Source organism: Sphaerodactylus townsendi, linkage group LG17 (genome assembly GCF_021028975.2).
Source record: "Sphaerodactylus townsendi isolate TG3544 linkage group LG17, MPM_Stown_v2.3, whole genome shotgun sequence".
Classification (NCBI taxonomy): Eukaryota; Metazoa; Chordata; class Lepidosauria; order Squamata; family Sphaerodactylidae; genus Sphaerodactylus; species Sphaerodactylus townsendi.
In genome coordinates, this window is record NC_059441.1 from 7,958,570 (window position 1) to 7,974,490 (window position 15,921).

Sequence of the window (15,921 nt, forward strand, 5' to 3'; positions counted from 1 at the left end):
GGAGGTGGTGATGGCCACTAAATTTAAAAAGGGCTTGGACAGATTGATGGAGGAGAAGTCGATCTATGGCTACCAATCTTGATCCTCCTTGATCTGAGATTGCAAATGCCTTAGCAGACCAGGTGCTCAGGAGCAGCAGCAGCAGAAGGCCCTTGCTTTCACCTCCTGCAGGTGAGCTCCCAAAGGCACCTGGTGGGCCACTGCGAGTAGCAGAGTGCTGAACTAGATGGACTCTGGTCTGATCCAGCTGGCTTGTTCTTATGTTCTTAAGCTGTACACACCAAAATGCCAGAAATAAAAACCAGGAAGCAGCAGGGTTTTTTTTTTTTACAAAAATGTCCTAGGGTGTGTGTTTTATTCCATTATCAATTATACAATGTTTACATACAAGATGATTCTTAAAAACTGTTCAAAACAGAACCAAAAAGAGCGTGTGAAACAAACATGTGGCAAACACCAAACTTAACCGATTCCCTTTTGTTTGAGACAAAGAAACAGAACGCAACCAGAATTCGCCAATGTAAAATATCTCAGCCCCAGCCCCCGCCCCCCAATTGTAGAAGATCTTAAAAACATCAAATGGAATGACCCAAAAATGCGGTCTTACAATTTTTAGCAAGCCGTAACGCCGCGCACGTTCCTGAACTCAAGGGTTAAATTGTGCAAGGCGCGACTTGCAGGTCCGTGTCATTCTTGAACTTAGAAGAAGAGGAAACGGGGAGGCCAAATTTTCACAGCTGGAGGCTCCTCTCCCAAGAAAACCAATTTGCTGTGCTGGACAAGCAGCAGAATAACATCAATACCAGTCAAAGGACCACGCCAAATACCTTCTTAAAGGTCTGCCCACCCCCTCTCTTGGGTTTCAAGCATTCATGCTCGTTTAAAATCTAACTAGCAGCCCTAGAGGAAATCTCTGTGCCCCTGACCAATACAGTCCGCTTGCTGTATCACTGGACTCGAAGCCAGATGAGGTGGTCAGAGGGTATGGCACATCTGGACTAGAGAAAGAGAGAGAGAACTCGCTGTGTGCATCTACATGAAGCTTTCTGACACCTCCCCATTCCTCAGCTCCATGCCTGGGGGTTGAGCAGATGATTTTTTGAACGTGACAACTTGGAAAACACAATAAAAGACACATCGAAGGGGTTTTTTTTCATGGCAAAGCAGGTGCTTAAAAGAAGTGTGGTGGTCACAGCTAAGAAAAGGGAGTTTCACATGTTGTTTAGCTCCAGTAAAGTTTGATCGAGCATCTGGTGCATGTTGAGGTTTTCTTCTTTGGCATGTGCCACTTTCTCTGTGTTGGGAGTAGAAAAAAAAAAACCAAGAGGTGAAAAAAGTCCTTCGCACAGATCTGCTTATTTCAACGACATGGAAGTCAGCAAATGCCGCCACGTAAGGCTATGGGATGCATGTGCCAGGATTTCCCAGCCCTGATCCTTAGACCACCAGTAAACCCCAAAGGCAGCCAAGCAAGCAGTTTTGACTCACCTGCTTCGGAAAGCCATCCCCAGAAAGAACTCTCAGGGGAATGTCCTCTAGCCCACTGATGGCAAACCTATGGCACGGGTGCCAGAGGTGGCACTCACAGCCCTCTCTGTGGGCACGCGCAAACAGAGTTCATCATGTGGGGGGGAAATTGCCCACACACACACACACACACATCTAGGCTGGCCTGGGCCGCTGGGCTCGATTATTAGCATTAAACCTAAGACCTAGTTTTGGGGAAGCAGTGTAGGTAACGCTGTTAAGCGCTGTTAAACCCCACTGATTTTCACGCAAAGAACTAAAGCGCGATCCTTTACCTGGGAGTAAGCTCGGTTGCTGGCAATGGGGCTTGCTTCTGAGTAAACCCTCCTAGGGTCATGATTCACCCGTTCGAAGAGTTGCATGGTTGTTTCAAAGCAAAGCCAACAACTACCACCAAGCTTACTCCCGGGTAACGCACGCCTTGGAGCCAACGTTTTTTTCTAAACTGAAACCTCAGCATTCAGGTTAAATTGCCGTGTTGGCACTTTGCAATAAATAAGTGGGTTTTGGTTTGCAATTTGGGCACTCGGTCTCGAAAAGGTTCGCCATCACTGCTCTAGGGGATGGGCTATAGGGCAGAGGTCATGGGCTATAGGGCAGAGGTCACGGGCAAAGCCCGTTTGTGGAACCAAACTATTTTCTTAATTTGGCACCAAAATGAATGCTGCAAAAACGAGGGCGAGGCAGCAGCAAAGGGTTTTTTTTAATGCATCATGAAAGCCATTAAAACCAACAAAAGTCACAGCCCCTTAAAAACAGACTAGGTTCCACAAAATGCTTCAGACTCCTTCCAGTGGTGGCGAACCTTTGACACTCCAGATGTTATGGACTACAATTCCCATCAGCCCCTGCCAGTATGGCCAATTGGCACTCCAGATGTTATGGACTACAATTCCCATCAGCCCCTGCCAGTATGGCCAATTGGCACTCCAGATGTTATGGACTACAATTCCCATCAGCCCCTGCCAGCATGGCCAATTGGCACTCCAGATGTTATGGACTACAATTCCCATCAGCCCCTGCCAGTATGGCCAATCGGGACTCCAGATGTTATGGACTACAATTCCCATCAGCCCCTGCCAGCATGGCCAATCAGCACTCCAGATGTTATGGACTACAATTCCCATCAGCCCCTGCCAGTATGGCCAATTGGCACTCCAGATGTTATGGACTACAATTCCCATCAGCCCCTGCCAGTATGGCCAATTGGCACTCCAGATGTTATGGACAATTCCCATCAGCCCCTGCCAGTATGGCCAATTGGCACTCCAGATGTTATGGACTACAATTCCCATCAGCCCCTGCCAGTATGGCCAATTGGCACTCCAGATGTTATGGACTACAATTCCCATCAGCCCCTGCCAGTATGGCCAATTGGCCATGCTGGCAGGGGCTTATGGGAATTGTAGCCCATAACATCTGGAGTGCCAAAGGTTCGCCACCACAGCCTTATGCTGTTTCTGAAGGAATCCAGCCAGGCAATCTTTCAACTTCAAAAAAATAGTAACGCACAATACGTCAAACAGTCAATAGCAGAGGAATTCCAGGAGGAGGAAACAGGAACATGTTCTTTAAAATGCAGATTTCAGAAGCAATTCTGCACTCAGGATGTTTTAACAAGCAGGAAAGTGTGTGTGTGTGTGGGGGGGGGGGGGGGACAACATACCAAACCCATTTTAAGTGCTTGGGAAAATCCCCATTGGCTTGTTTGAGCAGCAAAGTGCAAAGGTGAGGAAGGGACCTTTTGCAACAGTTGGCTTTCGGTTAACATGCATACTTTCTTACAAACGACCATGAATGCATGCTGTATACCAAACACAACATTCCGGAACCACAGAGCACCAAAGTGTCACCGACAACTTCACAGGAATGCAAGAGACACCTTCACACCAATCAGAAGTTATCAACAGGACAGGTTTGTCATTCGGGCAGCGGACGTTGTAACCCAACACAAAGCTGACTTTCTGGCAAACTCCAACCAGTAAATTCACACTCCAGGAGTGAGACCGACTGGGAAGCAATTTCAAAGCGAATGTTTGGAACCAAAGTTTGCATTTTCAAAAGTTTGCATTTTCCATCAGCCAATCTAATGGGCAGATTTCAAAAAATCCCACAACATAGGAGACTATGTGTTTGTAACTCAGGGGAAGTGGACTCTGCACTACATATTTTATTGCATTGTGAACTCCATAAAGGGGAAAGGGAGGCTTTAATTCATCCATTGTTTATCCAGTACAGAAATTTAACTAGAGTTAATTCCGATTCAGTTCTTGTGAGAACTTTGCTGGAAGACTGAGTTTCTCTTATATCTCAGCAGGTAGCTAAATTTTGTATGCTGGCATATAGTAAGAGAAGAATCATGTTGGGACCAAGAGCCAGACCACATGAGGGTGACCGTAATAATGCTACAAGCTGATGATATTTTTTGTGTGGATTTCTGTATCGTGGATTTCTGTACAAATTCGATTTTTCTTTTGTTTATTGTTCCTCCTTTTTCTTGTTCTTCTCTACTCTTTTTTGCTGGCCTAATGGCCGTAATAAAACTGAAAACTAAAACTGATTTTCAAAAGGCTTCCCTGGTTGCTTATAAAAAAAACTCTGGAACACTGAGCTACAGGCTGCTTGGTTTGTTTCTAAGCGCACCTGGTGCCGTGGAAGGCATGGAAAAATCTAAACCGTCGGCAACTGATTGGGCAGCTTTGCCAAGCCAGCTTCATGCCAAGAGACAACGGAAGATCCCTCGCGCTCTACACAGAGGCTGCTTCTGCATATTCCCACTGGCAAACGAGTCGTGAAACACATCTGTTAAATGGTCTATCCGTACTAAACGTTAATCTTCATTCAGAGCCAACTTTGGATTCGCGGAAGGTTAGAGGCTACCGGCTCTTTGCTCAAGCTTCGGTAGGTAGAGCGCTGGTCTGTGCGAAGTCAGCCGTTTAGTTACGGGGTTAGAAGAGAAAGGAGAGAGAGAGAGAAAGGCAGAAAGAACACAGGGTTAGCGACAGCAAAGGTAACGGCAGAGTCACAGAATCCAGGAAGGCATTCCAAAGTATGCTTACTGGGTTTTTTTGTCATCTGGCAAGAATCTCCTTTGAAAAGCTTAAGGAAACAAGCATTTAGAAACGCTACCTTGTTGAGGGACAGCACCGCAGAACGGAAGGGGGTGAAAGCACAGTTCCACAACTGGCAACAGATCGAGCATAGAAGAAACACCTTGGAGAATTGCCACTTGTCAGAAGCAAAGCGAGAGAGACAGAGCCAGGCCACGGGGCCCGATTCACCAGGAAGTTTATCTGCACTAGCCCCACTGAAACAAACGAGGACAGCACTGCGATCATGAGGGCAGCCCTGTATTTGGAGCCACGGCTGTTGGACATGATTTCCATACTATTTTCAAAGGAAGGTGCTTCCTGAAGCCGCCAGGTGTGCTCCCTTTGTCCCCACAACTGTCAACCTTGTATTCATCAGGTGAAAAACTCTAGAAGGTATGTGAACCGTCCAAAGCCTCGCCATAACTTTTCGGAGATTTAGGCGTGCCCGTTGCCCATTTGGAGACGACGGTAGACCCTCTGAACCCCCACCTCAATCAGTTCTTCCTTGGGGATTTTGACTGTTCGCTCCCATGTGTATCTTTCCAAGTTCACACGGAAAGGAGAATAGCGGAGGAACACAAAAATGGAGAGAGAACTGTGCCAAAGCCTCTCTCGCTGGCCCCTTCCGCACACGCAGAATAATGCACTTTCAATCCACTTTCAATTAACTTTGAAGCTGGATTTTACTGTGCGGAATAGCAAAATCCACTTGATTCACTTTGCCCTTTGTCCTATTCAAAAGCTTATAGAAAATTAAAAGGTCAACTATTGGATAGAGAGTTCTCTACCCTAATCACCGCAGCCAAGAAAACGTGCTCCCCCCTGTATTTTCCTCTCCCATTTGAACGGGGCCACTTGGCACACTACCTGTATTGCTTAATAAACCCTGCTCAAAGGAGAGCCATAATGCTCGCCAGGTTTAATGTTATGCCTTCTGCCTTGTTACATGGCAGATTTAATAAGCAAGAAAAGGCTAAAAGATTGTGCCCATGTAACGATGGCTCAGTTGAATCTCTGGCCCACCAATTACTACACTGTCTCAGATTCAAGGAAATCAGATCCAAGTATGTGAATCTTACTCCTCTACATTTACCCGATCTCCCCGATTTAATTAGATTACACTACTTGTTGGACAATCCTGATCCTTCTCTCTGTATGATAGTGGCAGACTTTCTCCTGGAAATTACTAAACGCCAGTGGATTTCCTCCAACCTAACATTTATTTCCTGTATATGCTTTTTAATCCGTTTTTTATTATTGTTGTACTGTTGTCTATTATTTATTTATTATTAGTTTTATATACCGCCCTCCCCCTGAGGGCTCAATAAAGGTTTGCCAATAAAGGTTTGCTATGATGCAAAATCCACTTTCAAACAATTGCGAAAGTGCATTAAAAGTGCACTGTTCCTCGTGTGCGGAAGGAGCCACTGTTCTTACGGGGAAGAAGGGGACCGAAGAGTCCTTTGCCCGCCTCCCGACCCCCCGGTCGTATCCCTGCTCTCAACTCCAGAACCCCACAATACCAGCTTGTCCTGGGAGACGGTAGAAATCCTCTGCAGACAGAACTGCAGCGACTGACATTTCCCAGACTTCTGCCCTCAAATACGGGACGTGTTTGGGAAAGACACCCTTTGATTTAATGCAGTTTCTCTTCAAGGAAGTTGTGCACAAGATTAAATCTGCAGTCGGAATCGATCTGCCTCAAAGGTTCTACAGCTCCAGCCCGCTCAACACAAAGGGAGACAGTCGATCTACCCCCTTTCGGATCTTAACAAGTCACTCCCACCGGAGAGGGGCACCCTTTTCCAAAATACGGGCATCGTTCTTTCTCATGTAACTGCAAAGCATCCCAAGAGACCCTCACTCCGGGGACTCCCTTTCTGAAGAGAAAGTGATGGAATCCAATTGGCAAGCAGCCCACTTTATCAATGGGATGGGGTCCAAATATTGGAGCAATAAAAACCTCCGTTTGTGCATGAGAAAGTCAGGCAGGGGCTTTCTGAATAGCAGGACACCGTTAGGGACTTCTGTCCTCACCCACTTACATTAGGAATGAGCCCTCTTTCGGGGAAAAAAACTATTGAGGTTTGTTTGTTTTGACCTTTAAAAATCTATGTGGCTTGGGACCAGGGTGTCCGAAGGACCGTCTTCCCCCACACATCCCTGCCCAGGAATTAAGATCCCTCTTAACCCTCCCATCGATCAAAGAAGCTCGTCCGGGGTGCAGACAAGACCTTTTTAGTGGTGGCCCCATGATTGCAGAACCACCTCCCCAGAGAGATGGGCCTGGTACTCACATTAGAAGGCAGCTAAAAACAGATTGGGGCTGGGCTTAGTTAAACTCGGTAGCAGCACTGAGCGGTGATTTTTTACATTTAGGTTTTATGTTTGTAATGTACTCTGTTCTATGCGGTCTATTTGTGTTTGTGAGCCACCTAGAGCCCTCTGTAGAAGAAAGGCAGATAATAATGGTGGTTTTTAAATAAATAATCTAGGAAAGGGGAAACGTAACACTGCCCCCTCCCTCTATGCCAGTGATGGCGAATCTATGGCACCGGTGCAGAGGTGGCACTCAGAGCCCTCTCTGTGGGCATGCGCAAACAGAGTTCATCATGTGGGGGGGAAATTGCCCCCCCCCCACACACACACATCTAGGCTGGCCTGGGCCGCTGGGCTCGATTATTAGCACTAAACCTAAGACCTAGTTTTGGGGAAGCAGTGTAGGTAATGCTGTTAAGCGCCGTTAAACCCCACTGATTTTCACGCAAAGAACAAAAGCGCAATCCTTTACCTGGGAGTAAGCTTGGTTGCTGGCAATGGGGCTTGCTTCTGAGTAAACCCTCCTAGGGTCATGATTCACCCGTTCGAAGAGTTGCACGTTTGCTTCAAAGCAAAGCCAACAACTACCCCCAAGCTTACTCCCGAGTAACGCACGCCTCGGAGCCAACGGTTATTTCTAAACTGAAACCTCAGTATTCGGGTTAAATTGCCGTGTTGGCACTTGCGATAAATAAGTGGGTTTTGGGTTGCAGTTTGGGCTGCACTCGGTCTCGAAAAGGTTCGCCATCACTGCTCTATGCCTTTATGGATGTTTTGCCTGCAGGGCTCCAATTCAGGAAGAGGGCCAAATTGGAGGAGAGGCACTGAAATTAACATAGCCTTGAAAAATAAAGTGAAGGAAAGGGGAAGGCTTCATTCCCTTTTCCTAGCCCCTGGTTTACCTCAGAGGCATAGCTCCAAGGGGACAGGGGGGCGCACCGCACTGGGCGCGCGCCCCTGTGTGGGCGTGGTGGGGGCGTTCCGGGGTGAAGGACGCACCGGTGCATCGGGTGCTTTTCCAAACCCTTGCTACGCCTCTGGTTTACCTTTTTATGTGTATAACTCCACCAAAGATGCACCATGCCCAGTCCTCCCCAGGTTATATCTAGAGTTCTGATTTCTACTCTGAATTAACCACGCAAAAACCAGGACCCAGCTGACAGAAGACTGTCAGGTTCATCTCAAGATGGCCAACAGGCTTTATCACAAGTTTTTCCTTGTTTCTCCTTGCAGACCTGCGTCTGCCTCGACAGTGTCTGTTGCCAGCCCAAAAATGCCGTGACTAATCTGCACTCACAACAAACACCCTGTGGCATAGGGGGTTAAGAGCTTGTGTATCTAATCTGGAGGAACCGGGTTTGATTCCCAGCTCTGCCACCTGAGCTGTGGAGGCTTATCTGGGGAACTAGGTTAGCCTGTGTACTCCCCCACACGCCAACTGGGTGACCTTGGGCTAGTTACAGTTCTTCGGAGCTCTCTCAGCCCCACCTACCTCACAGGGTGTTTGTTGTGAGGGGGGGAAGGGCAAGGAGATTGTCAGCCCCTTTGAGTCTCCTGCAGGAGAGAAACGGGGGATATAAATCCAAACTCTTTTCTTCTTCTTATGCTGTTCTCTGGTTCAGGACACTGAGTTTTGTTGATTCTTTTGACCGCTTTTACCTCTGACAGGAAGTGAGCGGGGGCAGAATTGTTTTAGACAACTAAATAAAATTTGGCCTTGACCCCAATTCTTGAGAAGCCTCTCTTAACAGCTGTCCTCTGGCTGCTAGAAAACGAAACAGTCAAAAGAAATCACAAAGGCATTTTTTTCCCCATCCAACAACCTGGGCCCTCCGCAGTGGTTTTGCATGACTCGTCAGAAAGCAAACGATTTGCGAAATGGCATGGAGAAGCCGGGAGAAAGAAAGAAAGAGGCGAGGAGAAAAATAAAAATGACAGTGGAAAAAAAGTAAACCTCGATTGGCGAGAAAGCAGATTTATTATTATTATTATTATTCATATTGGAAATGATGGAAATAAATAAAAGGCTGAAGGAATTAGCAGAACAGATAACGGCTTCCGCAGCAGGATTTTTTTAATTTTACACTAAAAGTGGGAGAGTTTCTGTACAGTCCACAGGCACCACGAGAGCGAGCCCCACGTCCCGCGAGAGAGAGCGAGGAGGAGGAGGAGGAAGAGGAAGAAAGGCTTCAAGGGATGCGGGAGGAGGACAGGGCAAGGAACTGAGAAACAGCTGCGAGCTGCAGGAAGATGGAGAGTCCAGCGGCACAAAGGAGTCTTTGGCGAGGTGAAGCAAAGACATTTATCTGCATGAAGATAAAGAGACAGAAAATGAAAATGGCATCATGGAAGGGGGTGGGGGGAGGTGAGAGGAGAGGAGAGGCAGCAAACACAGCAAAATGGAGCGTAGCTGGAAAAAAGGAACCACCACCCCCCCCCCCACTTCACACACACACACAAAACCACAGCCAGGGCTGTCTGCGTGCCCACACTCCAGGCAAACTCAACAATGCCCCACCCCAAAAGCCAATGCTTGCAAATTAGTACAGATTTCTGCCAACCTGCTTGCTTTGCATGCAAATTGCTTAGGCTCATTCCGCACATGCAGAATAATGCACTTTCAAACTGCTTTCAGTGCTCTTTGAAGCTGTGCGGAATAGCAAAATCCACTTGCAAACAGTTGTGAAAGTGGTTTGAAAACACATTATTTTGCATGTGCGGAAGGGGCCTTAGTTTGCTTCGAAGGCCCTCCCTGAGCACCCGCAGATATATGAAAATAGGGAGAGGAAGGAACAGAGCCCCCGTCCCCCGCAAATTGCCAACCCAGACTTCCCTCACCATGAGAAAATAATCAGAGGTCCTCATACTTCCTATACACAGGAAGAATTGCCCAGTGCCTGATGAGTCTATCTTTCATACATTTCTGCGCAAGTTTCTGTTCTGGGGCTGCCAGGAGCGGTGACTCACACAGAGCAGCTGTGGGCAGCAACTTTGAGCTCAAATACATGGTTTGGGGGGGGGGGGTTGTGGGACACCATTTAGAAAGGGCAGAGGGGAAAGATGCAGTGTGCTGGATGGAGGGACCGGCCAGAGGGGCAGAGAGATTAGATTAGATATTTAATTTATATACCGCCCTCCCTCGAAGGGCTCAGATGGCAGTTAAGAAATCACAGGGAAGCTTTTGTTTCCCAAACATCTCCTGCGAATGGGTCTGTGCACATTTTTAAATATATGCACAACTACAAAGACTGGAATTTAACTTTTCATGCCCATATTTGCAGCGTTCAGCAGATAAATTCTACACACTCAAGTTATTATGGGGAGCAGGGACGTAGGTATAGATTTTTATGGGGGGGGTTCGGGGGTGGGGCCACACCCCCACCCGCCCCTAGGGCATGGCCACGCCTCCCCAAGCCCCGCCCCTGGCCTAGCGCTTATAAAAGCAGCTCTCCGAGGTCGGGGATGGCAGACTCCCCTGCCCTGCCCTGCCCTGCCCCTCCCCTCTGGCCAGAGGCATAGAGGGAAAATGGAGCCTGGTGCAAAATCTGAGTTTTGCGCCCCCCCCCCCCTTGGGCAGCCACTGTGATGCTGGAATCCACCCCCAAACAGCATAGCTTTGGACTCCCTGGACCAAACTTCACAAAACCTGGGTAGAATCAATAAGGGACTCTCCTGATAATACATCCCAGGTTTGGTGAAGTTTGGTTCAGGGGGGTCCAAAGTTATGGACCCTCAAAGGTGTAGCCCCCATCTTCTATTAGCTCCCATTGGAAACAATGGAGGATGGGGGCCCCCTCTTTGGGAGTCCATAACTTTGGACCCCCTGAACCAAACCTCACCAAACCTGGGTAGTATCATCAGGAGAGTCCCCCAAACAATCCCTGAAAGTATGGTGCTGCTAGCCCACACATTGCGCCCCCTGCAGGCCAAAAACCAAAAAAGCCCTAAAATGTTTTAAAACCCCACAAACGGTTGGGCGGAGCTTCGGACATGAATGGGGGGGTTCAAACCCGAGAAACCCCCCCTTTACCTACATCCATGATGGGGAGGAAGGCGAAAGGCCCCAGTTCTAGCAAGAGCCTCACTGAGCGATCAGCTGGTATTCGGGGTCAACACTTGTAATGCTGACCCCTTCCAAATTCTTTTTCAACAGGGAGTTGAGCGGGGGTGGGGGAAGGGGGATCCTTCATATCTTCCAGCCATAGAGGACTGGCCCCAGCCAAGTATTTTCAAACTGCATTTCAGCTATGTGCTAATGGCTCATGAGGGTGCCAGGTGATTTGTGTGGAAGTATATAGAATTAAAACTTGGGAAACTGACCTTTTTTGGATTGGAAACAGGAACCCAAAACAAACAAAAACCCAACCTTGCAAAAATATTACGCTCGGGAATATGTTTTGTTTGTAACTGTAACGGAGGAAGGAAATGCACAACAAACAAAACTAAAAGGCACAGGTGATATTTGTTTTTTTTAAAAAAAGACTAACTAAAATTAAAGCTTGGAAATCCACGTCAATATCCAGCTCCGTGATGCAGGAAGAGCCTCCCTGCCTCCGTTTTGGTTCCCCACGATTCAACTTTTCCTTCAAGCCCCGGTTTGGTTATGCTAACGTTACCAAGAATCAGAGCCAAAGTTACTAGAGCAGCAGAGCCGACTCCTCTTTCCGGCTTCTTCAATTATTAGGCCGCACGGGACGAGGGTCCCAATCCCAAGACACACTGGAACATTCAGCATTCTTGTACCCAACACTCGTGCCTTTCACGAGATTAGGCGTAGCTCGGCCAGGTACGTTCTTCAAAGAAAACGTTCCGCCTTTTTCTTCCGATTAAACAAAGGCATTAACACCCTTGCCCGTGTAATTGCACACTTTTAGCAACCGCAGCCTACCAAAACGGGCACTGACTAAGATCCTTGGGCAGAAAAAAACAAAACCCCTCAACTTGACCCATGACCTACAAGGACAGCACGCAGCAAGAGCTTCCCAAACCTAAAAAGGTGCCTACTGACTAGGAAGCCTATCCTTTTAAATACTGACCAAGTTGTTCAGCAAGTAAATGCAGTTAGGGTAGCAACCTCTGAATCAGAAGAAAACTGAAAGAAAATTTAAAAATCTAAAGCATAACCGCGGGACGGGAGGGGGTTGCAGGGATCAGGCGTTTGAAAGCAGAAAATCAGGGGAAAGTGAGTCTTGCAGAATGTTAGAGGAAGTCCAACTCAGCAAGGAAACCTGCCCACTCTTTAAGGGGAGAGAAACGTTCCAAATGCCAGCCCAATTTCCTCTCTGCAGAGTGAGGGGTTGGCTATGTGTTTGGAAAGATCCCAAGCACAAGGACTTTAAAATGCCTTTTAAGCATTTCTGCTCCTTTTTAGAGAGCCAGTGTTAATCAATTTCTCCTTTTAGAGAGCCAGTGTTATCAATTTCTCCTTTTAGAGAGCAAGTGTTAATCAATTTCTCCTTTTAGAGAGCCAGTGTTATCAATTTCTCCTTCTAGAGAGCCAGTGTTATCAATTTCTCCTTTTGGAGAGCCAGTGTTATCAATTTAAGCTCCTCTTCCAGAAAAGGGATGGACACTAAAGAGTGAGCAAGCTTCGTTTGCCATGCTGTTGTTGAGGAGTGACAGGGTAGCCAAGGCAGGAGGCCATTTACATGGAAGTCATGTCGTTGAGGGCGTGGTCCAGCTCTTCGCTGATGGCTTTGTACTTGAGTTTCTGAGCATACAACTCGTCTAAGAGTCACCCGGGGGAAGGCGGAAGTGCAAGTGGTGGGAGGGAACGCCATCCAGAAACCACAAGGGCGCAAAGAGGAAGATGTGCAGAAGGTGGAGGGAAAGTGAGAGAAATCAAACAGAAAATCAACAGCAGGAGTCAAAGCAAATTCAGAAGGAATCCCACAACTGGACTAAGTCACAGGGGTGTGTGGGGGGGGCGGGGAGGGAGATTAATACAGTGTTCGTAGACACACCAGCAAGCAGCTAGAGTGGACGTGAGGAGGGAGCAATTCTCCTTTCCTTTACACCCAAAGGAGCCTTCTTCTAATGGCTCTTTCCCCAAGAGGTTTCCCACATATTGCTTCTTTTAAGGGGGTGGAAAACACACAGACTTGGAGGAGAAAAAGAGGGGAGTTCCAACAAACAGAAAGAAGACCCCCCCCCCCCCCAAACGTATCAACACATCCCTGGATGCCAGGTTTTCACAGTGGACAGGCAAGAGACTCCCTCAAAGTGCTCCCTTCACAAGAGATGCCCTTCCAGCCTATAAATGGCAAAAGCTAAAGGTGAAAGAGACACAGGTTCTTGGGGTGTAGGAGATTAAGAGCTCATGTATCTAATCTGGAGAACCGGGTTTGATTCCCAGCTCTGCCGCCTGAGCTGTGGAGGCTCATCTGGTGAATCAGATTAGCTTGTGCACTCCCACACACGCCATTTGGGTGACCTTGGGCTAGTCACAGCTTCTCGGAGCTCTCTCAGCCCCACCTACCTCACAGGGTGTTTGTTGTGAGGGGGGGAAAGGGAAGGAGATTGTCAGCCCCTTTGAGTCTCCTTCCAGGAGAGGAAGGGGGGATATAAATCCAAACTCTTCTTCTTTTTCTTCTTATGAGCAACACTCAGGTATCACAGCACCTGCCTTTCCACAAGGGCAAAAAGATATGTCCTGCCTCGTGTTCTTAGCAAAAGACAGGCGAACTAGAGCAGGGCGGGGGTGGGTGGTGGTGGGGGGGCATTGCTATTATCTCCAGCTTCTCAAGGAGTCTTCCAAAAGAGACACTGTGCCAAAAAAAGACACCTATGAAAACGTACCTTCTAAGTCATCGATGCTCTTTTCCAGCTTGGTTACGGACCTCTCAGCAAACTCAGCTCGGGTCTCAGCCTACGAGGAAAGCACAGGTGTAAATAAAAGACCGGCACAGAATCTGCGGGGAACGGGCAGCTGCATTTGGGACCGGAAGCAAGGAAAGGGGGCCGGCTGGAGGAAGTGCAACCATCCGAATGCATAAAAATCACACCTCTGCCCCGGAGTCAGATGGACCGACCTTTCATTTGCAGGGGCTTTGAGGAAGGAGAAAGCCGGTAATGGGGAAGGGATACAGGACTAGAAAAACAATGAGGAAGGAGAGGCCGGGATCCCACGATACTCAGAACCGGCTGGCTCTTCCACCCCTGGCTAGCAGTTTCTAGCAGCGAAAGTTAGAAAAAAAAATCCAAACGCAGTTCCCATTTTAAAAGCTAAGCTGTAATATGGCTAGTTTTTGTGTTCCCGTTTTTGGTACACATAATAGGATTCTATGTCAGGTTCTGGTAATCTTAATATTTCGTGGTTTAAATGTTTTAAAGGGTCAAATGTCATTAATTTTAGTTACTGGTAACTGGATTGATCATTATTTTTCTCGTTATAGCGCAGTGGTGGCGAACCTTTGGCACTCCAGATGCCATGGACTACAATTCCCATCAGCCCCTGCCAGCATGGCCAATCCCCATGCTGGCAGGGGCTGATGGGAATTGTAGTCCATGACATCTGGAGTGCCAAAGGTTCGCCACCACAGTTATAGTGGCTAAGTGTGATAAGGCTTTTATAGACCCCTTTTGGTACAGAAATCCAGATTTTACGCCATGTTTGCATAACTATTATTCTACAATTCTTCAGGATTAATGTTTTTAATTAGTCGTAGGTTGTTAAAATTACAAACAGCAATTCTGAACCAACTATCTTAAAAGCACAGTGGCAAACAGTCTTAAGTTTTAATAAGTGTTTATGGATTCTATAGCTTACGCTGTTAAGGTTAAATGTTTCTTTGTGCTATTTATTGATGGTTTATGATTATGTATGCGTATATGGCCTTTGGTTAATAAACATTTATTTACACACTCCCATTGACTAGCAAACTGAAAAGACAGAGAGAGGCCTTTTCGATGACATAGGGGACTTTCAATCCACTTTCAACGCATCTTTCGCAAGCTTTATTTTACCTTCGTAAGCGGAATAGCAAAATCCACTTGCAAACAATTGTGAAAGTGGATTGAAAGTGCATGATTCTGCATGTGCGGAAGGGGCCAGAGAGACTCTGGCTTGGACAGGTAGTGCAATCGCATCGCCAGAGGTTCTCCGCTTTCAGTAAGAAGACTCAGTTCACCTACTCAAAGAAAGGGAAAGTTGCCCCAGAGCAGAGAGCGGGCTTCACACACGCGCCATTCACTTCCCCCTGGAGACGTAGCTTGGTTCCCTTTTTAGGACAAAAAAAGGAGGTCTTCTTACCTCTTTCAGTTTGTCAGTCAGGACCTTAATCTCCTCTTCATACTTGTCTTCCTTTTGCGAATACTGCAAGTCAAAAGCAAAGAAGAGCAACCACAGGCGTCAGTTCCCTCGTTGCAGAGAAAGGGCAAGAACCACGCTGCACCAGAAAGAACATCAGGAGAGCCCTGCGGCATCAGACCGGGTTCCATCTAGTCCAGCATTCTGTTTCACACAACTGCTCTGCAAAGTCAATAAGGTACAGAGGCCTTTCCCTGATGTTGTCTCCCAACTCTGGGATTCGGAGGTGAACTGCCACTGGATGTGGAGGTTCCCTTTAGTCCCCATGACTAGTAACTGCTGATAGACCTAGCCCAGTGAGGGCGAACCTATGGCACGGGTGCCAGAGGTGGCACTCAGAGCCCTCTTTGTGGGCACGCCAAGCGAAAACAGAGTTCAATATGTGGGGAAATTGCCCCAACACAATAATAATACACATCTAGGCTGGCCTGGGCCGCTGGGCTCCATTATTAGCATTAAACTTAAAACCTAGTTTTGGGGAAGCAGTGTAGGTAACCCTGTTAAGCGCTGTTAAACCCCACTGATTTTCACACAAAGAACTAAAGCGCGATCCTTTACCTGCGAGTAAGCTCGGTTGCTGGCAATGGGGCTTGCTTCTGAGTAAACCCTCCTAGGGTCATGATTCACCCGTTGGAAGAGTTGCATGGTGGTTTCAAAGCAAAGCCAACAACTACC

The 15,921-nt window shown here is 47.5% G+C and overlaps 1 protein-coding gene across 7 annotated transcripts in view; it reads right to left on the reverse strand.

Annotated features, from left to right (window-relative positions):
* Positions 1–304: 304 nt before the first annotated feature.
* The window catches only part of TPM1 (tropomyosin 1), a 41,383-nt gene continuing 25,766 nt past the window's right edge, over positions 305–15,921 (reverse strand). For 2 of the 7 annotated variants that reach the window (XM_048519639.1, XM_048519644.1), the window contains 4 exons: positions 15,190–15,252; positions 13,737–13,806; positions 12,587–12,665; positions 8,898–9,244 (listed from right to left, as the gene is read on the reverse strand). In XM_048519639.1, the coding sequence (XP_048375596.1) occupies positions 9,241–9,244; positions 12,587–12,665; positions 13,737–13,806; positions 15,190–15,252 (216 nt within the window). In that variant the 3' untranslated portion in view covers positions 8,898–9,240. Of the gene's footprint in view, positions 1,295–8,897; positions 9,245–12,582; positions 12,666–13,736; positions 13,807–15,189; positions 15,253–15,921 lie in introns of those variants that run through there. The other 5 variants (XM_048519645.1, XM_048519642.1, XM_048519646.1 and 2 more) reach the window with 5 other exon arrangements.